General features: G+C 47.0%; 1 protein-coding gene across 1 annotated transcript in view; it reads left to right on the plus strand.

Moving 5' to 3' along the window:
- Positions 1–24,342, plus strand: part of SH3PXD2B (SH3 and PX domains 2B) — a 103,532-nt gene that overhangs the window by 68,389 nt on the left and 10,801 nt on the right. The window contains exons 6-11 of the mRNA XM_037801839.1: positions 5,996–6,021; positions 9,974–10,108; positions 13,210–13,314; positions 17,190–17,307; positions 21,718–21,944; positions 24,180–24,229. Coding sequence (XP_037657767.1) covers positions 5,996–6,021; positions 9,974–10,108; positions 13,210–13,314; positions 17,190–17,307; positions 21,718–21,944; positions 24,180–24,229 — 661 coding nt within the window. The remainder of the gene's footprint in view (positions 1–5,995; positions 6,022–9,973; positions 10,109–13,209; positions 13,315–17,189; positions 17,308–21,717; positions 21,945–24,179; positions 24,230–24,342) is intronic.

Here is a 24,342-nt window from a genome sequence, read left to right on the forward strand (position 1 = left end):
AGGAGCTGGGTATCAGAATAGAGATGTTTGTCCTCAAGGAGGGCCAGTCTTTTCCTTGAGGCTTTCAAGAGGCTGAGGAGGGAAGTGTCACACTCTGTGTCTTCCAGGTGGTTCTCCCTTCCCCTGAGTCTCTGGGCAAAGACCAGCTCATATTTGAAGGAGTCAGCTCATTCAAACATGTTCATTCCCCAAATATTGCCCAGTGACTGTCACCTGGGCTAAGAGCCCAAGAAAAACAAGCCTAATCCCTGCCCTCCAGTGGCTCTGAGAGCTGGTAGGCATTTCTTGAACTAGAAAAGATTCAGGCTGGCTTTGACATTATAGTTGAAGAGGAAGCAGTTCTTTTTTTTTTTTCAATTTTATTTTATTTTTATTGCAGTAACATATATACAACATAAAATTTCCCATTTTAACCACTTTCAAATATACAGATCAGTGATGTTAATTACTTTCATAATGTGCTACCATTGCCACCATCCACTACCAAAACTATTCCATCACCCCAAACAGAAACTCTGCACCCATTAAGCATTGACTCCCTATTCCCCCTCCTCCCAACTCCTGGGATCCTGTCATCTACTTCCTGTCACTGTAAATTTGCATTTTCTAGTTAGATCATATACGTGAAATCATACACTGTTAATCCTTTTGTGTTTGGCTTAGTTCACTCAACACGATGTCTTCAGGGTTCCTCCATGTTGTCGCATGCATCAGGACTTCATTCCTTTTTCTGGCTGAATAATATTCCACTGTGTATATAGGCCACCTTTGGTTATCCATTCCTCTGTTGATGGACAGTTGAATTGTTTTCACCTATTGGCCATTGTGAACACTGCTGCTGTGAACATTGGTGTATACATATCTGTTTGAGTTGCTGCTTTCAGTTCTTTTGGGTATATACCTAGAAGTGGGATTGCTGGGTCATAGGGTGATTCTGTTTAACTTTTTGAGGACGCACCAAACTGTTTTCCATGGTGGCTGCACCATTTTACATTCCCACCAACAGTGATCAGGTTCCTATCTCTCTTTATCCTTGCCAACACTTGTTATTTTCCATTTTTTAAATAATAGCCTTTTAGTGGGTACGAAGTAGCATCTCTTTGTGGTTTTGCTTTGCATTTCCCCAATGGCTAATGATGTTGAGCATCTTTTCATGTGCTTAATGGCTATTTGCATATTTTTGGAGTAATGTCTATTCAAGCCCTTTCCTTATTTTTAAATTGGGTTGTGTGTCTTTGTTGTTGAGTTTCAGAAGTTATTTATATATTCTGGATATTAAATTTTATCAGATAAGAGACATGGTTTCCAAATATTTTCTCCCATTCTCTAGGGTAGTCTTTTCACTTGCTTGATAATACGCTTTGATGCACTAATGTTTTAAATTTTGATGGAGTCCAATTTATCAATTTTCCTTTTGTTGCTCATGCTTTTGGTATAAAGTCTAAAAGAATTCATTGTCTGATACAAGGTCCTAAAGGTATTTCACTATGTTTTTTTCTAAGATGTTATAGTTTTAGCTCTTATATTTTGGTTGTTGATCCATTTTGAGTTAGTTTTTTTATATGGTGTGGGGTAGGGAGAGTAAAAGGTTCTTGGCTAAAAAATAATCATAGTTGGAAGGGAAAAATCTCTCTGGTCATTTTTCTGTTGGTTTTTGTGTTTGTATTATCGACTTATATAGTCTCTTTAAATATTAAGGAAATTATCTTTTACCATATTTGTGGCAAATATTTGCTGCCTTCATTGACATTTATATTTTGTTTCTGAATTTTATGATATACGTAAGTTTTATGTTTTTGTGAAGTCAAATCTGTTAACCATTTTACATTTGTGACTTTCTCATTGCTTTTAGGCTTCCAAGGGCCATTGCCATTCAGATACAAGATAAATATTCACATCAAGTTTTTTCTAGTTGTCTTGTGCTTTGGGTTTTCTTTTCTTTTAATATTTATGAATTAAATCATTTAGCATTCATTTTGATGTGTGGCATGGAATGAGAATGTAATTTTTTTCTAGGTTTAGAACCTCTTTCCAGAAGAAATCTTATCACTTCAATCATTAAAAAAAAATAATAAACACTCTTTGGTGTTTAATGGTCACTTGCTGTCCTGCCCTTCAGGATATTTCTGCACTTGTGGGAAAGGCTGCATGAACATGAGGACACACATACACATACACACCAATAGAACATTCACTAAAAATGCAAAATATAACCTAGACAGTACCAAAGAAAGCACAAAGTAACACCAAGAAAAGCCAACCAGCATCCTGCCAGAGTGTATGTATCTGGTTCCAAGAGGTTTCCTGGAAAGAAGAGGAAGCTTCAGATCTCTCTTTGTTCCTTCTCAGCTGTGTGACCTTGGACAAGTGACTTGACTTCTCTGAGCCTCTGTTTCCTCATCTGTAAAGTGAGCACAGCTAACCTTGATCACATCTTGGTTGTGAAGATTCAGCCTCTAAAGGATTGTGTCTGGCGTATGGCAGGTGCTTACCTAGCAACATCTTCCTTTCTTTAAGCCGGGCTTTGAAAGAGAAGGTTCTGTTCAGGAAGGATGGTGGGAAGGTTGCCGAGGTCCTGAGTAGTGGCTCTGGGGCCAAAGCAGGCAGTCAGGCCCTCTCAGCTGGATCCCAGTTGTTGATTTAGGGAGTCAGGAACAGCAAGGGTGACTGCTCGGCAGGGTTGATCTCTAGGTCAATGGTCAAAGCTCGTGATGCTCATAACCAAAATAGTACTTGAGATGGAAATTGTGGGTCTCTTTTTGCTCATTTCTAGGTAGGTAATGATGGGTTCCAAACAGTGCTCTTGGAAGGAGGTTTTTGCTGCCACGTGTAAGAAAACTTGGGAACACCCCAAGTGTGTTACAGATAAGACAGTTGTGCCTGCCCAAGTTCACACATGCAGCTGCTACTTGAACCCCAGAGCCCCCTGCTGCCCCTCACTCCCCTACTCCAGCTGGGACGCTTGAAACAGCCAGCTGGTGGGTACACAGGGCAGAGCAGGAGCCCTGGAATTGACGGACTCTGGTGGCTCGGGTCGCAGGCCTGGATGACAACACTAGTAGATGCTTCTTTATGTAGCAGCAGCTTTGAGGGATCTTTGGGAGTGTGTCTTGCAGCTGGCAGCCAAGAGGAGAACTACACCCACCATACTGTCCAGGATGGTGGTCAGGAGAAGTGGGCTTCAGCCAGAGTTCACAGTTCAAATCCTGGGCAAGATAATTCACCAGTCTGGACCTCGGTTTTCCCATCTATGAAATGGAGAGGCCCTCACAGGGTTATGGTGAGGACACAAGGAGTCAATCCTGGTAAAGCACTTTGACCAGGATCCGATGCAGAGTTCAGTCGTTGTGAACTAGGCTATGCCCGTTGCCCTCACCTTCCCCCACACAGAGGTTACAAAGTTTAACCCACCGATGTAATGCCTGGTCTGAGGATAGCATGACTGATCCAGCCCCACACTGGGGGAGGCTCTTCTGCTCCTCAGAGACACACAGGTGTGTGGTCCCAGGCTTCTGTGGTTGCCTTAGTTCCCTCCTCTCCTAGTGATGCACAGAGAGCACTATCACTTGGTGGTTAAAAATCCAGACCTCACACTCAGACAATAAATAGACAACTCTCCAAAGAAGATACACACTTGGCCAATAAAGCACATGAAAAGATGCCCAGCATCAATAGTTGTCCAGGAATTACAAGTCAAAACTATAACGAGCTCACACTTCACACCCACCAGGATGGCTGTAATCAAAAAGACAGATAATAATAAGTGCTGGCAAGGATGTGGAGAAATCAGGAGCCTTGTGCATTGCAGGGAAGGAATGAAAAATGTTGCAGTCTCTTTGGAAAACAGTCTGGCAGTTCTGCAAAAGGTTAAACATAGAATTATGAAATGACCCAGCAACTCCACTCCTAGGTATATACCTGAGAGAACTGAAAAATATGTTCATTCAAAAACTTGTACACAAGGATGTGACTCCTGGAGATGAATCTGGACCCAGCATCATGGGACTGAGAACATCTTCTTGACCAAAAGGGGGGTGCAAAACAAAACAAAATAAAGTTTCAGTGGCTGAGAGATTTCACATGGAGTCGAGAGGTCACTCTGGTGGACATTCTTATGCACTATGCAGATATTCCTTTTTAGGTTTTAATGTATCGGAATAGCTGGAAGTAAATACTTGAAACTACCAAACTCCAACCCAGTAGCCTTGACTCTTGAAGATGATTGTATAACAACGTAGCTTACATGGGGTGACAGTGTGATTGTGAAAGCCTTGTGGATCACACTCCCTTTATCCAGTGTATGGATGGATGAGTAGAAAAATGGGGACAAAAACTAAATGAAAAATAGGATGGGATGGGGGGGAGTTTGAGTGTTCTTTTTTACTTTAATTTTTTATTCTTATTTTTACTTTTTCTGGTACAAGGAAAATGTTCAAAAAATAGATTGGGGTGATGAATGTACAACTATATGATAGTACTGTGAACAGTTGATGGTGCACCACGGATGATTGTATGATATGTGAATATATCTCAGTAAAACTGACTTTTTTTAAAAAAAACATGTAAATAGATATTCATAGCAGCATTATTCTTAGTAGTCAAAAAGTGGAACAACCCAAATGTCTGAACGATGAATAGACAAACAAAATGTCATCTATCCATATAGTGGAATGTTATTTTACCATAAAAAAGAATGAAGTGCTGAAACATACTACAACATGGATGAAACTTGAAAACATACTAAGTGAAAGAAGCAAGACACAAAGGACCACAGATTGTGTGATTCTATTTATATGAAAGGTCCAGAATAGGCAAATCCACAAAGACACAAAGTAGATTAGTGATTGCCAAGGGCTTGGAGAAGGGGGTAATGGCAAGAGACTGCCATTGGATACAGTGTTTCCTTTTAGCATGTTAAAAACGTTCTGCAATTATATGATGGTGACGTTTGGGCAACTTTATGAATATACTAAAAACCATGGAATTATGCACTTTAAAAGTTTAATGTATGTGAATTTTTTCTCAATTAAAAATAAAAATCAAGCAGATCTGGGTTTAGATTCTGACTCTGCTACTTGCTAGCTGTGCAACATTGGGCAAGTTACTTAACCTCTCTGTGCCTCATTTGCCTCATCTGTAAAATGGGGATTAAAATAGTTCTTATTTGTTTGGGTTATTGTGAGTATTAAATGAGTGGACTAAAAGTGCCTAGCAGGGGACTGGCATTTAGCAGTATTAGCATTTAGTAATTATTACCAGTGTCACTGTTGTCTTACCTCTGACCCAACTCAACCATCCTATTACCTCCATTTTTTTCTTTACAACCCTGGGAATCCTTTTTCACTAATGAGATCATTTACTTGAAAGCCCTCTCCAACCTCTGATTTGTAATATTAAATCTGTAATAGAATTGGTGTTTATAACATCAGGCATGGTTGACAGATACTTGGAAGTCCTTTGTTCCTTATGAAATATATCCCACAATAATGTCCCCCGCCCCCACCCCATCACCATTAAGGAGATGTGCTCTGTTCCCTGCTCTCCAGACTTCTACCCAGCTGTAGTGTGTTCCCCTTACTCCTTATGGCCAAGCATATTTTTTGTTCAGTTCCTACAGCATAGAGGACCCCAAGAAGAGGGGCAGGGTCTCTGCTGTGTCTGATGAGGTGGACCTCAGGCTTGATGCAATGTGGGGCCTAAGTCCTCTTTTCAGATGTGTAGTCCCCCTCAGCTTCTCCCCAGAGCCCTTCACTCTACAAATAGAGTGAGACCCTGGTCCCCAGGGCACCAGAGTGTTTATTGAGCAAAGGAAAAAAATCAAGAAGAATCCTTTCTTTCTTAAGGAGTCTGGACCCCTGGGGTTGGCTTGGATTTTATTCACTGGTGATGATGTGGGATGAAGAATTTCAGTTTCCTAACAGAGTAACTCATGTCGATACACAGCAGGCACTGACTCACTACTCTTTCTCACCCCCTCCCCTTCTTTCCCCTACAGGGAGCACATTGGGAAAAAGAAATCTGGTAAGAATAACGTTTTTCCATTTTCTTCTACTCTTTGAAAGTCCAGCATACCCTTGCTGAGCAGCTGTTATGCAGCAGGCCCTGGGTACCACTCTGGGGTTATATGATGTACAATAATGGATGGCTGGATGGATGGATGGGTGGGTGGATGGATGCTTGATTGAGCAAATGGCTGATTGTTGCAACATCCTTCCACCCTGTTTCCAATAGAAAGGATTTGCCTTTGTTTCATCCTATACCAAAGAAAAGTACAAAGTGGATGAGACCTGGTATCTTTCCCTGAAAAAAATCTCAGTGGAACAGGGAGAAGAGACATCCTTCTAACCATGCTGTGGAATGCTAATTGCCTTTGTTCTGTTTTATAAGGAGTAAGGTGGTAGCTAAGAGCTTTCTTCAGAGGGAATCAAAAAGGAGAGGCCCTGGGTCTTGAAGAATGAGTGGGAACTTTCCACACAGCCTAGGGCATTCTGGGCTGAGGCGACAGCATGCACACAGACAGTACCACACAGTGGGGTGGAAATGGGCGGTAGATTAAGGCCTAATGCATTCCACAGTCGCCGTTCCGGGCCCCAGCCTCTGGACTTCCTTTAGTCGACGACTATTCTAGGCAGTGAAAAATGCTGTTTTAAGCAGTTCCCACCCTCATTTCCATTTTCCCTAAAATAACAATCTTTCCTTTCCATGGACAACACAACTCTTGTGTCAAGAGCAATAATGGGAAAAGAGACGGTAGGAAGCTGGGTATGCAGAGAGGAATGATTTGAGTTCTTACAAGCCTGGAGTTTATAAATTTAGATAAACATACCAACTTTTTCTTCCTGCAGCCTATGATTGTCCCCCACTTCTGCAAAGGCCTTGGCCCGAATCACACCTGCAGCCAACATGGTCTTCAGAGCTCCCAGGGTTCTAAGTTCTTTTAGGATTTCCTAGGACCCCAGGACATTTGAGGGTTTGGTGAGGATAAAAGGGGACATATCCCAGAAGTAAGGAAAGATGCTTCATCTCATATGCCTCGGTTTTCTTGTCTGTAAAATGGGGATATCAATAGTAATCTACCTTGTAGGATTCTTATGGATTTATAGTAACATGTGTAAAGCACTTAGAACAGTGCCTGATTTGTTATAAGTGATGTATGCTTGCTGTTATTTTTATTATCTGGTATGTTGTAAGTGATGTATTTTTATTATTACCACTACTGCTTCTGTGACTTCAAAGCACATAGGTGTCCCTGACCAGGGCCAGTAGCAATTCCAAACTCCACATCTCCAGTCCATTTACTGGCTGCAGGATCTGTGGTCAGCTTTATAGGCCCCAAGGCCATAAAGGAAGGAAGATTGGAGAAGGAATTGGATCTAATTGCCCCCGGAGGTATAGCATCTGAAATAGATTCTGGTCTTTTCCCAATCTCTGTGTTTACCACTCTATTTTTTGGTGTAATAGCTACTGGCCAGAGCCTTGTGCCCTCCTAAAGCTGCAAATAGTCCTTGAGTCCCAGGGATAATTATACATCTCTTAGAAAAGAACAGAGAGGAAAAGCGATGCCTTCTCACTCTTGGGCTGCTCACAGTCTCTGGTTTTGAGTGTGCAGAGACTTTTTTGTAGAAGGAACTGGTGGGAGGGAGAGAGAGACAGGAAAAGTTAGCTCTGGTTTATGAAAACCTAAGTGTCCAATCAGAACAGGCTTGATGAGGGGTCTTGTCTAGAAAAGAGAGAAGAAGCTCTAATTTGTGGTGACCATTGTTGTTACATCATTCACCTGCAATGAAGAGGGAAGGATTTATTTATAGAACAACTGAGTGGGAAAAAAGTGTCTTTCTTCATTCAGACCAAAAACCCATGCTGGGATTAGCTGTATTTTTTTTATGTGACTTTTGAACGCTTCCTTTTTGTTAGAACCTGCCTCCTAGATTGAATTTTGAAGGGATTTAAGGCTGACAGCCCAAAGCTTCGAAATTTCTGTTCCAGAACTCTGGGTTGGAGTAGGTTCTCTGTCTACAGCATTTCCAATCATGACTACTGGCTCCTACAAAGACTTTGGCTAATGTAGTCTCAGATACTGCTCATGCTGCAAGAAAAAAGAAATCCTCCCACCACAGTTTAACAGACCATCTTATTATTTAAGGAGCCCCTTCGTTCCCAATTTTTCTATCTTTTACAGCATGGTTGTAACAAGGGCTTTTAGGCTGCTTCTGGATGTCAAAGGCTGGAGTGCAGTGGTGCGCTGGTGATGTTTAACAACCAGCTCCTGGTGTTTGTGTGTGTGTGTGTGTGTGTGTGTGTGTGTGTGTGTGAAGGTGTGAAGGTGTGAAGGGATGCTCATCTGCAGCATTTGGCAATTTCCATGCTGTAAATACTGTGTGTATCCCCTAGGTGTAAACACCAACTTGTGGCCAATTTTGAGCTATCAAGGATTCCACCCAATGCAAATTTGGGAAGAGAGGTGCAAAATCTGCTCTATGTGAGCTGACTTGCACACACCACTCTGCTACAGAGTGTATTTTGGGCACAGCCTGACATTGGGGGCCAATGGGCCCTGGTTTTCTGAAAGCCCTGATTCAAAATATTCCCTCCTACCATTGAAAATACCTGGGAATCCCAGGTTGTCTGTTTCTCCTTGGAGTCTCAAACTCACATGTCCCTTTAGTTTTACTTACCCCTTTGCAGAGAAATCTTCATTTATTTATTTATTTATCAGATACGTCTTAGTGCTTAACCGGGCCGCACAACTCCAGGGGGCACCCTCCCTACTGCATCCTGTGGAAGCAGCATCTCCTGGAGCTTCTGTCCACTCCATTGTCTTCCCTCTGCCACTGTCCTGGTGCAAGGCGCCATCAGCCTCTGCCCGACAACTCCAGGACCTCCATCTGTATCTTCCTCCTCTCGTGCCAGCCTCTGATCCATTCTCCATATGGCAGCCAGAATTATGTTAAAAGATGTAAATCAGATCCATCATTCCCTTCTTAAAGCCCCTACGTGAATTCCCACTGCAGGCTTGAAAAGGAAATCCATGCTTCCTATCTTGGCCCAAAAGGCCCTTTGTGGTCTGACCCCTGCCTGCCTCTGGTGGTCCCACCCTCTCCTGGCTCACAGGGTTTCAGCCACCCTGGTCTCCATCCAGTTCTTAGAAGGCTCCGTCTGTCTGCACTGTTCTTTCCCCATCCTCGTGGCTTCTTCCCACCTTGTAGGTCTCTGATTTGTGTCACCTCCTTAGGTAGGACTTGTCGGCCACTCCATTTAATAGACCACCCTTTTCCCCATCATTCTCTTTCCTGGCATCCTGGTTGCTTCCAGCAATGCATTTATCACAAGCTAATACTTAAATAATTATAATACTTATTGATTATGTATACTGTTTATGGGTCTGTCTCTGACTAGATTAAGTTACTGAGACTAGAATCATAGTTATTTCATTCACCTTTGAACTCACAGCACCTAATAGAGTGTCTGGAACATCACTGGTGACTTCATGAATTAATAGATGAGTGATTTTGGGTGGCTGGTGGGATGGATGGATGATGGATGGATAGCTGTTTGGTTAGATGAGGGGTGGGTGGATGGATGGGTGGATGGATGTTTGGTTAGGTGGGTGATAGATGGCTATATGGGTGGATGGATGGATGAATGGTTGGATGGGTGATGAATGGATAATGGCAGATGCATGGATGGATAGATATGAATGAAAGGGTTTTCCTACTAGACTGTCAACTTAAGGGCAGATACCATATCTTACTCAACTTTGAACCCCCCAGTGCCTGCACAGAAGAGGCACTTGGTAAATATTTGGTGCTTGAATGAGCAAATGAATGAAAGAATGAGCTGACCCTTGAGTCCCATTATGGCTTCTCTCTGTATTTGGAGTGTCCTCCTGACCCACCCTACTCCTCTGGTTCCTGCTTCTTTAGGCATGGCTTGGTAGCCAGATGTGATGTCTGATAGCATTTCCTCTTCACAGGGGGTGACCTGACCTCAGCGGACCCCATGGTCCTGGAGCAGTATGTGGTGGTGGCCAACTACCAGAAGCAGGAGAGCTCAGAGATCAGCCTCAGCGTGGGGCAGGTGGTGGACATCATCGAGAAGAATGAGTCAGGTGGGGACCTAGACCACCTCCCTTCCTACCTTACACTGTCATCAAGCCACAAGGAAGCTTAGAAACTACCATACAAATCAAACTGGCCACATGGTCCCACTGATCCAGCGGTTGACCTCCTAGAAATTGGCCCTGTTTGATCACAGTGCTTGAATGTCCCATGTCATCATATCTCACCAACATCCTATTGGGTCAGAACCACTGATTTGTTCTTAGGTTTACATTTCATGAATGATCCTTCTGATTTTAAAGCAGTTGGAGACATGGAGTTGAGCATCCCACAGGAAATTTGCTTTTGTTCATTTGCTTCATCAGCTTTAGGCTCTGGTGGGACAGACACAATGTCTCCCCAGCCCACCTGCCCATTGCAGAGACCACTGATTTCATGCACAGGCTGCGTGTGGGATGGAGTGTGGCATGACTGAGACATTTAGCCTGGGTTTAAATATGAACTTCCCGCAGTTGTAATCTTCCAGGTTGCTTTATCTCTGACCATCCGTTTGCTCATCTGCAAAAGCTCCAAAGAGCTGATATGAGACGAAATGAGATAATACATATACAATGCCTAAACCTGTGTTTGGCACACAGGAGGTGCTCAAAAATTGCGGGTTTCCTTCCTCTTTGCCATCCTTAGTCACAAAGCAGCCAGTGAGCCCCCATTGAAGGTAAAGATCAGGAAGCAGGGGAGGAGCCAAAAGAACCAAAACGTCCTTTCCAGAAAACAGTGGCATAAGCCTACTGGGTTTATTGTGGCTAAAATGTGACATTAGCTAAAAATATCACTAGTTGGCCAACCTCTGATACCCCAGTGGCTAGTTAAGGGATGTTTTGGTTTTTTGGCTGCTAAAACAAATACTTGGTAATGGGTTGACTTAAAACAGGAATTTATTAGTGCACAGTTTTTCAGAGGCTAGAAGGCTAGCTTACTCCCAGGGTCAGTAACTTCTAGCTGGCCATCAGTCTTGAGGTTCCTTGGCTTTTCCATCACTTGGCAATGCACGTGGTAGCTTATTCTCCTTTCTCTTCTGGCTTGCATTGACTCCCAGCTTCTGGCTGCTCCCCATGGCTTTGGGGGAGCAATTTCCTTTGCTTATAAGGACTTAAGCCATAATGGATCAAGGCTCACCCTCATTCCGTTGGGGTACCCCTTAACTAATGACATCTTCCAAGGTCCTCTTTGCAGATGGGTTCACACCCACAGGACTGGGGGTGGGACCTGCACATGGGGAACATGATTCAGTCCCAAAGAAGACAAAGTCTGCTCCCAGCATATTCTGGGTCATGTTACTGTTAGTCAAGTGACTGAGCCCAGCATTAGCCAAACAACGCTCCTTATTTTTCAATGTAGGAATTAGCCCTCCTTCACAGACTCCAATTGATGCAACACCCACCTCAGATCTCCAAACCAATTCCAGCTGAGCCCAGCCCCTGGGAATGAGTATGTACAGACTGTGTGGTGTAGCTGGGATGCACCACCAGGTCTCAAAGAAGGGAGCACTCACTCCCCTGGGCCAGAGCCACCAGCTTGGGTGAAGCCGGGAGAATGGGTTGCTGGAAAGAAGAAAACCAGAATAGTGTTGGGGATAAGCCTGTTAGGTTCAGAGGGTAGCATTAGAAAAAACAAAAAAACAAACAGAAGGTCAAATCCTCAAGTGGCCAACAAACAGATAACATTCATTTTTAATTATGTTTTAGTTGCTCAGGTAATACATGGATGCATTAAAGTTAAATAGGTTTTTTCCATCAGCTTCAACCCTAGCCCCCTTTCAAAACCCCTGATAACCTCTGTTTGGTAGGAACCCTTCATTCTCTCTCACTCCTGCACACACAGAGTTCCAGGTCACCGTAATGTGTAGTTGGGAGTATATGGTCGAGTAAAACAGAAGGTGGCTTCTGCTTCAGAATGGTCAAGAGCAAAGGCCAGAAAGCTTGCTCAGGAGACTGCTCCTTCCTAATCTTCTCCTGCAGGTTCCCCAGGGCTTGGATGTGTGTGATCTTGGGGAACAGGTGCCATTTTCCCATTTATATTGTGCAGAGCCAGTTGGGATCTTTATTAGTTTCCTACAGCTGCTGGAACAAATTACCCCAAATTTAGTGGCTTAAAAAAACACAGCGTTATGATCTTATAGTTCTATAGATCAGAAGCCCGACACCTTACAAGTCACCGGGCTAAAATCAAGGCATTGACACGGTGTCCCTTTTGTAAAACCAATTTCCTTGCCCTTTCCGGCTTCTAGAGGCCACCCACCTTCATTGGCTTGTGGCCTCTTCCCCCATCGTCAAAGCCAGCCATGTTACACCTCTCCATGCCTTTCTTCCACTGTCATACGTCTCCTCTTCTGCCTCCCTCTCCCACTTTTAAGGGCCCTTGTGATAACATTGGGCCTATCCAAATAATCCATGATAATCTCCCTATTTTGAGGTCACCTGATTGGCAACCTAAATTCCATCTGAGCCCCCTTTGCCACATAACCTAACATATACACAGGTTCTGGGGATTAGGGTATGGATATCTTTGGGGGGGGCTGTTTTTCTGCCTACCATAGGCTTTGTGCCAGCCCCCCTCTTTTTAGGAAGGGCCTAAGTCCGGATAAGAGGCCTCTGGGTTAGTTCTGCCAACAGCCAGATTCATTTTACTGTGAAAGCCCTAGATCAGTGTCTCAGTGATCAGTGTCAGACAACCCTGGAAGCAGATAGCAGCTGTACCACAACTGCATGAGCTTGGACAAGTCTGTTCACCTTTTTGGGCCTCAGTTTCCTCATCTATGCAATGGGGATGAGAACATGAAGATTATATGAAATAGTGCAAGTAAAATGATCAGTGCACACACCTTCGTGACTATAGCCACATTTATTACTCTCCTCCTTTAGAATGCCCTTTCTCTCTCCTGTCTTGGACTTAGGAACAAGATTCTCATCAGCCCATCTTTAGCCGTTAGCAGTCAGCTAACACTGGTAGTTGTGTTCTATCAATAAATGGTGACTTTTTAGCCTTACCCTGAGAATTGACTGATATTGTGGCTGAATCTACTGTTACATTCCGATCCCCAGTGCCTCACACTCAACCCAGCTAACATCAGTCTACACTCTGGTCTTTCCAGGTTGGTGGTTCGTCAGCACTGCCGAAGAGCAAGGCTGGGTCCCTGCAACCTGCCTCGAAGGCCAGGATGGTGTGCAGGATGAATTTTCCCTACAACCTGAAGAAGGTAGGAAGGAGCTGGAGCCTCTGGCTTGCTGGGGAAAAACCTGTGCCCCCTGTCGCCCATACCAGGCCCCTCTGCAGCCTCTACCTTTGTCTCAGGAGCTCACTGGTGCAGGCTGCATAGACCGTGCACATGAAACCAGGCCATGGGATTAGGGCTGAAGGCCGAGCCCACCCTATCTTAGGAGCCACTGGGGGGCAACCCAGGTGAGCCCAGCCAGAGCTGGGGCCCTCACACCTTCAGGGGACCCCAGGAGGGCCCCAGCGTGATGCTGTCAACCCCTCACTGTTCTTCACTAGACTTATTCTGGCTGCCAAGGTGCTGGAACTGCTCCCGGCTCATTTGCAAGACATTTGGATGTATCTGTTTAAAGGCCTCTGCTTTCTCCGTTGGTTTAACTAAGTGTCCCTGACTGGGTGTCAGGATTAGGGCTGGCCTGCCCCACCCTCCCACCCACACACACTTTGCCCCTAATCCTTTTCCCAAGAGAACCCTTCCCTACAGGTGTCCTGAACGCTGATTCCTGCCATGCCAGAAATACCAAGGCCCAACCAACTCCCTTTCCCCCTAGCAGCATTCCTCAGTAACCAAAGGGATTTGGGAGTCAGGCAGACCTGAATTTGAAACTCAGCTGCATCACTTACTTGCTGAGTGATCTTGGGCTAAGCCCCAGCCTCCTCTTCTAAAAACTAGAGATGATGCTATCTACATCATGGTTTTTCTTTTTTTTAATAAAAGAGATTCCTCATGCAAAGCATTTTTCAAAGAACCTAGAAAAATAAATAACCAGGAACAGTTACGATCATATCAGCTAGACATTCCCTAGGGTTGAATTTTTGTTGGATTTTCGTTGGCTGTTTTGAGACTGCACAAAGCCACTTGAAGGATACACTTATCAGAAAAGAAGGGTGAGAAGAAGGGGAGTAGTTCTGTGCTCAAAGGTTAGCAAAACAATCGATTATGGTTTTGCATTTAGTTTTGTTAGAGCCAACACTCCTAAAAGTAGAAAATCTGTTGGTTTGCTCTGTGTTTGTGGGTGCTAGGGCCAATCTAGCTCTGGGGTTACAGGTGAGGGGTGGTAATATTCTTTGTGGAAATTATAACTCCCTTAGGTAATTAACGAGGCCCACTGAGGGCAAGCCTCTGCAGGAGAGCAGTTGTTATCCCCATTGGAATCAGGCTCAGAAAGTTAGAGAGACTTGTCCAAGGTCATACAGCCAGAAGATAAGAGAGAAGTCACATTTTCCAAAGGGTTTGTACAGTTTTATTCCTGCTTCCCTTTCAGTGCCTATTTATAATCATGCTAGGAATAGAATTATGTCTATCAGATGCCGCTTCTCTCGAGTTCAAGGTTAATACTCAGGAACTTGGTCCTTCTAAGACACCCAAGGTTTGGAAGGGACTTGGAAGTAATGGACTCCTAAGTGGGGACACATCCCTATTCCCCCTCTGCCTCAACTCACTGGAAGTGCTGTCTTCTCACCTCTGCTTTCTGCCCTTCCCCTCACATGCTGCCCATCCAGTCTCGTGGAAGTACTGGTCTTTGCCCCGGCCCATGGGCCGTCGCCGGACTCTGGGGGACTTATATGCCATCAGCTGGCGCCAAGGTGCCTGCCTCGGAGTTTTCTTCCCCGTTGGGTGTCTGGAGCTGGGTCCCTTGTACCTGCATGAGCCTCCCTGCTCTGGACCTGCCATGCCTGCTGCATGTGAGATACAGTGAGCTTGTCTGGACTGTTTGTATATTGGCATGTGGGTTTGGGAGGAGGGTCCCTGGGGTATTTCTTGGCCTTGTAGCTCTAAAGTTTCCCAAGTTAAAAAATAATGCTTGGGGTAGCTATAGTGCTGAGTCAGTGGCCTGTTACTTTAATCAGGCTCTTTGGGGTTGCAAGGGAAGGAAACCGATGTCAAACTGGCTTCACCCAAAAAGGGAAGTTTATTGGCTCATGTCATTGCAAAGTCTAAGGTGGGATCAGCTTCAGGTGTGGCTGGATCCAGGGGCTTGACAATGTCATAAGACTTGGGACTTACTCTTGCCACCTTTCTGCTGTGTTCTCCACTCTGTTGCTGACATTCTCTACAGCCTCTCTCCTCTCATGGTAATAGTAGTTCCAGGCACCTTTCAGGGACTCCCACCGAAGAAAGCGCTTCTCCTTCAGCACGAGTCCCACGATAAGTACTACTGGACCCACCTGGGTCACATGTTATCCCTGAACCAACACAGTGGCCAGACCAGGGTTCTGCACCCGCCCCCTCCCTCCAGAAGGTGGTGAGGTCAGCCTCACCCAAACCACATGGACTGAGGGTGGCAGTGCCACCAGAGGAAGGACAGATGGATGCTAGGCAGGCAGGCAGTCGGCATGCACTGTACAGTTTACAAGGTCTTCAGCCCTGGGCTTGTCTGGGATCACAGACTGTTCCATGGAGCCCAGAGAGGGCCTGTGGGTGCTGAGAATCCCACCACCCCCCCACAACCCACCCACAACCCCCCGGGATTCAGCCAAAGGGCAGGGGGTACCTGAGGAGTCCCAGGCCCCTAGGACCTGACTGCTTTAGACTAAGACCCAGGCAGTGCCCCTTCCCAGACAGAACTTCTGTGCATCGGCGGGGTTGAATCCTCCTCCCCTCCAGCCCTCACAGCACCCCCACCCCACCCTGCAGCTTCCATGGATGAAGGGGAGCAGCTGGCTCTGTGTGTGCAACTTGAGTTAGCTTGGCCCCGACGGGGCAGGTCAGCGGGCTAGATCAATCAATAAATAAACGCCCTGTGGGTTTTCCTCCTGCCTCTGCGCCAGCTGGGCAAGCCACAAACAGCCGGTGGTTTCTCCGAAAGAGATGGAGTCAGCACCAACACGCTAACGTTGAACCAGCCGGCAGCTGGTCCTGTCACTCCCCTGGGGGCTGACACAGAATCCAAACAGGAAAGCCCCCTCCTCTCCTCACAGGGCTCCCTTGTGATGCGGATCCATTTTATGGGTCTGAGCAGCCAGGGCGACAACGCCCGACAGCTCTCTAGGAGGAGGGGAGCCAAGGGGGATGGTCCCGTGGTGTCTAGGGGTGAGGTTGGGGTGGGGGTGGCAGGAGGGAGCAGGCCCCCCAGTCACATTCATAAAAATTGCAGCTTCAAGCAGGGACTTGAAAATAATCAATGAAAAATGATGACTTTCCAGCCAGCTCATGATAAGTGCTAGCCATCTCCTCCTTGGCAGTGGTTTCAGCCTCAAACCAACTTCAGCTCCTCCCTGAACGGTCCACCAGCGAGAACTGGGAGCAGCCACCGGAGGTTTTCACCACCTTCTGACTCGAGCAGGGTGGCTCCTGCCAGGGCCTTCGGGACTTGTTTGTTGCCAAACGTTGGCTGATTCTCATTAACCATTTACCAACCACTTCAGGCACGATGTGGGTGCTGGAGACAGAGGAACGCACAAGACGCACACAAATCCCTGCCTGCCTGGAATTCATAGTCTAGTAGGGGGCATAGATATGAAACATAAACAAGTAAATTATATAGTGTGTTAGTGGTGATTCCTGGTATGGGGGAGAAATAAACCGGGGTCAGGGGGGCTGAGGGTGCCCGGGGCTGCAGCGTTACATCGAGTGGTCAAGGAAGGATATCCTTTAAGCACAGACTGGAAGAAGGCAAGGATGAAGGTGGGACACAGCGATTTCAAAGGGATGGAGACCTGCCCTTGGGCCCGCGCCCTGTTGCTGCTTTGCACAGTCTTCTGGGGTTAAGTGGAGCCTGGTGGGTGTGCGGTAATCCCTGGAGGAGATGCTGCCCTCTGATGGCCAAGGGTATTTCATGGGTCCCAGCCTGGGCCATCAGCATCCCAAGACCCTCAGGGTCCCTTTCTTAACCCAGCATTCCTTTGTCCCCACAGAGGAGAAGTACACGGTCATCTACCCGTACACGGCCCGCGACCAGGACGAAATGAACCTGGAGAGAGGAGCCATGGTGGAGGTCATCCAGAAAAACCTAGAAGGCTGGTGGAAGATCAGGTACCCCCTCCGCCTCCCACTGCAGCTGTGGGTGGGTTTCGGGCCACGTGGGCTCCGGCTTCACAGAGGTCTGTAAGTGATTGCAGATGGGGTGAGCCGCCAAGGGACTCTGCTCTTCTGTGCCCTTTGGCTTCCTTCCTTACCCATATCCTTCCCTAAAAGTCCATAATAAGCAAAACCTTCTCCAAACACACGGAACCACAGATAGCAGTGACCCTGTTAAGCAAGGCTGGTCTCCACCTCCAGATGTTTCTCATAACAAGTAACTGGAAGCCTGAAGCTGCATGTGAGTGGTTTCCCACTCCAGCCCCGCTCAGAGATGAAAAGGATGCATCAGGTCCACGTCATCTAGAACTCATCCAGGGGCTGGTAATTTGCCTTCAGCTTGCAGAATCCAACCATGATAGCAGGAGACCTGTGTTTTCCAACATTTTGTAACAGCTCTTTCACCCATATGATGAAATCAGAACCTCACGGGCAGTCAGGGTGACTGCTGCGTCCTGGTTTGCCTGGGGACTTTCCCAGTGTTGGCAGTGATCGCCATGTTAGGCAGGCTGGGACAGCAGGAAACGAGGAGGAAAGAGGAAGCCTAAGGTCCCTGCAGCCTGGTGTTTGCTGCTGTGAATACGTGCAGCTCAGCGTTACGGCCTCCCACAAGGGGGCTGAGCCTGGGACACTTCATTAATTCTTTTACTCATTCATTCAGCAAACATGGGGCTGAGCTTGTGGCACTTCATTGTTTCACTCATTCATTCATTCAGCAAACACATGGGGCTTCATTTGTTCTTTCACTCACTCATTCAACAAACATTGAGCACATGGCACTTTATTCATTCTTTCATTCACTCATTTATTCAACAAGCACACCGCGAATCTCTTTTGAGCCAAGTCCTCTTCTGGAAGCTGGGGAGTCAACAGTGAGCAGGACTTGGTAGTCCACACCAGAAAATGCAGAAGACAGACCCAGAAGGAATTACTGAGCATGTTGATGAGCAGTATGTTGGAGAGATAACCCGGGAACTTTGGGGAACAGAAGAGGGGCTCCTCAGCCTGGGGGCCAGGAAGTCTTCCTGACAGAGGGTACCTCAGAACTGAGATCTGAAGAAGGAGTAATATAATGGTAGCTAACATATATTGAGTACAGATGTTATCTTGCTGCATAACAAATTATCCCAACACTTAGTAGCTTAAGACCACCAACATTTATCTCTCAGTTTCTCTGTGTCAGGAATTCAGGTGTGGCTTTGTTGGGCTCAGGCTCTCTCATGAGGCTGCAGTCAGCCAGAGCTCAGGCTTGAAGAGCCACTTCCAGGATGGATCATCCACTGGCTGTGGGTTGGAGGCCTCAGCTCCTCACCATGTGGGCCTCTCTGCAGGCTGCTTGAGCATCCCCCAACATGGCAGCAGGCTGCCCCTAGAGTGGGGGATCCAAGACAGCAAGCAAGCAAGAAAGCCACAGTGCTTTTTTTTTTTTAATTCAGTTTTATTGAGATATATTCACATATCATGCAATCATCCATGGTGTACAATCAGTTGTTCACAGTACCATCATATAGTTGTGCATTCATCACCCCAATCTATTTTTGAACATTTTCCTTATACCAGAAAGAATAAAAATAAGAGTAAAAAATAAAAGTAAAAACACCGAACTCATCCCCCCCATCCCATCCTATTTTTCATTTAGTTTTTGTCCCCATTTTCCTACTCATCCATCCATACACTGGATAAAGGGAGTGTGATCCACAAGATTTTCACAATCACACTGTCACCCCTTGTAATCTACATTGTTATACAGTCATCTTCAAAAGTCAAGGCTACTGGGTTGCAGTTTGATAGCTTCAGGTATTTACTTCTAGCTATTCCAATACATTACAACCTAAAAAGGGTTATCTATATAGTGCATAAGAATGTCCACCAGGGTGACCTCTCGGCTCCATTTGAAATCTCTCAGCCACTGAAACTTTATTTCGTTTCATTTTGCATCCCCCTTTTGGTCAAGAAGATATTCTCAATCCCAAGATGCTGGGTCCAGATTCATCCCCAAGAATCATGTTCCACTTTGCCAGGGAGATTTATACCCCCAGGAATCAGGTCCCACGTAGGGGAGGCGCAGTGCTTTTTATAACCAGAGTCACACACTGTCCCTTCTGCTTTGTTCCATTTGTCTGACCCACATCCAAGGGGAGAGGTGATAGGCTTCAACTTTTGCAGGGAGGACTGCCAAGGAATCTCACCAGAGTCAGTGCCTTGTACCAACTAAATCCTTACACCACAAAGTTGGTACTATTATTCTCTTCATTTTACAGATGAGGAAACTGAAGCACCAACTGATGGAATTTTCCCACGGTCACCTAATAAGGTGTGCAGCCGGCATATAAGCCCAGGTGGCCTGGCCCCACCACTGCCCTCGACTGCCCTTCTGCAGAGCAGGAGGGAACGCTTGGTCCACCTGCTGGCTTTCCCACCCCATTCTGTCCCCTGCACTTCAGTACTGGCTAGTGAGCACAGTTGCTTGGAACTCCCAGGTTCCTTGGCTGCTGAAGAAATTGCTTCCCAGGGTGGCTGCCAGGACTGGGGCTCGTCGCAGCTTTGCTGGGGCAGGAACTGGAAAGCCAAGCCCTGGGAGGCCGGAGGCTCCTTGACTCGCCAGGCTCCGAGGGCCACATCCTGGTGACTCAGTCGCCTTTGAAGGGTATTTGCCATCATGGCACACAGTTGAGTTTTCAAGGTTGCTAGGTTGCTCTTCCCCTATACTCTCTTCTTGAAATTGGGCAGCTGCCCCCCAAGAGCAAAGAGTGGTACCACTGAGTATCTGCCATGCCAAGTATTTCAAACAAATATTACCCTTTCATTCCCACCACAAGCCTATGAGGTAGGTGTTATTAGCCCCATTCTACAGATGAGAAAACCAAGGCCAAGAGAAGCAGAATGGCTTGCCCAGGATCACCCAACTAGAAAGTGATAAGAGCCAGGATTTGAACCCACACCTTCTTCACCCCAAAGCCCACACCCCTTACCACTGCTTGTGTGGGATCTTTGCTTGGGGCTTTGTGCCCCCAAGTGAAGTCGTGGATTGTATGTAGTCATGGATTGTGTGTAGCCTGATATTTTCCAATTAGGACAAGATTTGCTCCTTCTCAGTGGGTATTTAAAAATGGATAGACCCCAAACTCTGTAAATTTCTACCTCCTTGTAACTTCTGAGTTATTATTGAAACACAGTGCTGATGAGTTCTTAAAGTGACTCTCAACAAGAGCTTTAGGCCTGCCATGTATCCTCTCTAGTCAAGTGGGTTGATTTTACTTTCCCCAAAGGTGTGGGCACCTGCTTTGGGGTCCAGAGCAGTGCGGTGCTGATAAATGTTTAACAAGCCACTCTCCAAGGGGTAAAATGCTCTGAGCTGCAGCATTTGCCTGTAAATCCTCCCACCACGGCCTGTTTCAAGTGATGTCAGTGACGATGGAGTTGGGAAGAGCTGGGCACTGGTGGCTCTCACAGCTGGTGTGAGCTGGCTCCAGTGCACCCCCACTACAGACTGATCCCTCTGGTCCCTGCTGTTAAACCGAGCTCTGTCGTGCCGAGAATTAAGTGGGCAGTTAACGCTGACTGGCATCCAGAAATGGCAATGGTACCTGCCCCTCAGGGTGGGCTGCATTGAATACATCAGGAGCTTTGGTGCTTAGGACAGCACTGACAGGGTAATTACCCAGGAAGTGTCCGGTGTCACTCTCCTTGTTGTAATCATCACAGTGGTGACTGTAAGGGGATGATGACTGTAGCAGAGCTTTACAGCTGTCATCCTATACTAGGCCAATTGGCCGTCTGTCCACTTGTTCTATTTCTTCATTCAACTCTCTGGCACCGAGGCTCTTGTCATACAGGGATGAATCAGCCACAGTCCCTGACCCCAGGAACTCACGTTCACACTGGGGCGACAGAAGGGCCACAGCCAAGCACCGTTGTGTTACAGGTGCTGGGATGGTGGTATGAGCAGGGGAAAGCTGGGGCACCCCAGAAGGAGGGGGTCCTCTCTGCAAGCATCGGGAAGGGCTTTGAGCAGAGCTGGGAAAGAGGAGCAGGTGCTTGCCAGGGAGGAGTTGGGAAGGGGCTTTCCAGGCAGAAAGGTCACCAAGAGCAGGGGCATGGAGAGTGGAAAAGATCTTGGGGTATTGGGGAATCTGCCAGGCATGTGGGTGGGTTTGGGGTTGCTGTGAGAGACCAGGCAGGGGAGGCAAGCAGGGGTCAGGTGAGAAGACGCCTTGAGCGCCACGCTGAGGACTTAGGCTTCATCAGCAGGCCCGTGGGCATATGCCAACCCTCTGATTAGCAGGAGGAGTGTGGCTTCTTCCCCTAGGCCCAGCTTGATCAGCATCCTTCCTCTCCTCCTCCTCCTCCTCCTCCTCCTCCCAGGTACCAGGGCAAAGAGGGCTGGGCCCCAGCCTCCTACCTAAAGAAAAGCAGTGGGGAGCCCTTACCCCCAAAGCTGGGCCCTGGCTTGTCAGCTCACTCAGGTGCCCTCGACCTGGATGGCGTTTCCCGGCAGCAGAATGCGGCGGGCAGGGAGAAGGAGCTGCTCAACAACCAGAAAGACGTCCGGTTCGAAGGCCGTCCAGCCCCCGATGGCGACATTAAGCAGCGTGAGTGACACCCTCCCCAGCTTCTGGCCGCTGAGGGGCGCTTGGGTGCCGAGCTTGGCTCTCAGGGCTGTTCACTGGCTGCCCCTCATCCTCACAGTAGCGCCATTGCCCGCCACTCCCCCCCACCCTCAACCTGTAGATAAGGAAACAGAGGCTCAGAATCCCGGGTAGTTTATTCAAGACCATTCAGACAGGAAGTGGAAGAACCTGAGTCGAGATACAGTTCACAGGAAGGCTAAGGTTACTTCCCACCCCCAGAAACGTGTTTTTGCTACCAGTTTTCAAGCACCTTCTCTGCATGGGAACTTACAGTCAATTTTAGTTTCATTGACTCCTTATAACATCCTTGCAAGGGACTTAGTATGTTTGTTGTCCAGATGAGGAATCAGAGAGATAAAGTGATTTGTCCAAGGCCACCCAGCTAGGAAATGGTGGAGCCGGCACTTAAACCCAGGCCTGTCTGACCCAGAGCCTGTGCTCTCTCCGCTTCACTGTGTCGCCTCATTTCTGAGCCAGAGGAAGAGAAAGTTGACCATGTATTGGGTTTACTCTAAAACAGTGCTTTACCCATCCTGCTTTGCAAAGCATTCCCATATGTCATTTACCATTTAGTGTTCCCAACACCCGAAAGGGGTTTGTTATAGGACCTTGTGCTGATTTGCAGGACATCAGGAATCTCTTTGGGGAAAGGACTTCCCCCTCCCTACAGGGATGAGGTCACTTGCCCCTGGCTGAGGTTCTCCCAGTGTTTTTGCCAAGTGGCTCTCAGAAGTCAATGAACTTCATGAGTCTCTCAGCCATAACTTATGTTCTCTGTTTAGCTCCCCTGGGAAAACACTGACACACACACACACACACACACACACACACACACACACACACACACACACCCAACCCCCCTGTTTTCTAACGTGCCATGGCGGGGGCTCAGCGAGCCCCAAGTTTCTGTGATTCTAACCTTTCATGGCCAAGAGCATAGGTGGATTCCCATTAAGACCAGAGGAGCAAATGGAAATCTGAAATCCTGCATCTTTGTTAGGGTATAGGTTCAGAGGCTGTAACAGTTCAGCCCCCAACACATACAAATCCAATAATAATGGCTTAAGTTTTTAGATGTTTATTTCTTTATCATGCAACAGGGCTGATGTGGCAACTCCATGCATTCAGGAGGCTTGTTACACACAGTCTTGTTACGCTGCCATCCCTAGAGTGTTGTCCTCATCCACCTGGTCCAGGATGGCTTGCCACTGTCCCAACAGATAAAACGGAGAGGGGCAGAGGAAGTGGAGGACACAACTCAGAAGCTACTCTACGTTTCACTTTCATGTCCCATTGACCAGAACTTAGTTACATGGCCATACCTAGCTGCAAGGGAGTCTGGGAAATGTAGTCGTCTTTCCAGGCAGCTAAGTGTCAAACCAAACCTCTGCTGCTATTTATTCTAATAGAAGACAGGGGAAATGGGTACTTAGGGATCAGCAGTCTCCTCCACACCGTAACCGCCAAGCCAGTCCTCTGTGTGGGCACACGCACTGAACCAGTTCTGCCAACTCACAGGGTGACTTCCTCAGTGCTCTGCCTTTAGCTGAGAGCCCTGAACCATTGCAGTAATCTTCCTTCTGCCCCTGAAACCCAAAGCTAGGGCACCCCATCTCCAGAGCAAAAACCCCTGAAGTCATCAGCCCAAGTTTTTTGTTTCTGTTTGTTTATGCCTTGTTTAATTTGGGTTTGTTCTAGAGCACAAAACCAGGGGCAGTAACATATGTTGCATGCCAAGAGGTCCACAGGGGTCGTTTGCTTTCATCTTCCCCACTGCCCCTGGCATGCACACATTGCCCCCATTTCACAGGTGAGGTTCTTGGTGTCAGAGATTCAGATAATATGCCCAGAGCCAGAGCCAGCGAGCCTCAGAGCTGGGGCTGGAACACACATCTGTGTATTCTTCAGCCTAGGCTTTTTGCCATTCCTGGAAAGTTTTCTATCACTTCAGGACTCAGCACCATCCCCTTTTGTGTTCCTGCAAGAAAAAGACCGTGATTTGAGAAAAGCCATATTGAGAGAGAGTCCTGAGACTAACAAGAACAGTTACTTCTCACTCGGGCTCTTCTCCAGGGAGGGGTGGCAGCTTCATACAAATGCCCATGCAGGAGAGAATAGATCTTTCCCGGTGTCCACCTTGGGAATTATATCTGCAGACTCTGCACATGTGTGAAATAAGGTCTTGTTTCTCCATAGGGTCACCAAAGATGAGGCAGAGACCCCCTCCTCGCCGGGATATGACTATAGTAAGTGGACCCTTGTCCCTGGGGAGCCAGCTGGGATGTCCACTGGCCCCTCACACTCACCTTGCCCTTAACCACAGAGGTTCTCTTCCCTCGTGAAGCAGGCTGTCTACATG

This window comes from Choloepus didactylus, chromosome 13 (genome assembly GCF_015220235.1).
Source record: "Choloepus didactylus isolate mChoDid1 chromosome 13, mChoDid1.pri, whole genome shotgun sequence".
Taxonomy (NCBI): domain Eukaryota; kingdom Metazoa; phylum Chordata; class Mammalia; order Pilosa; family Megalonychidae; genus Choloepus; species Choloepus didactylus.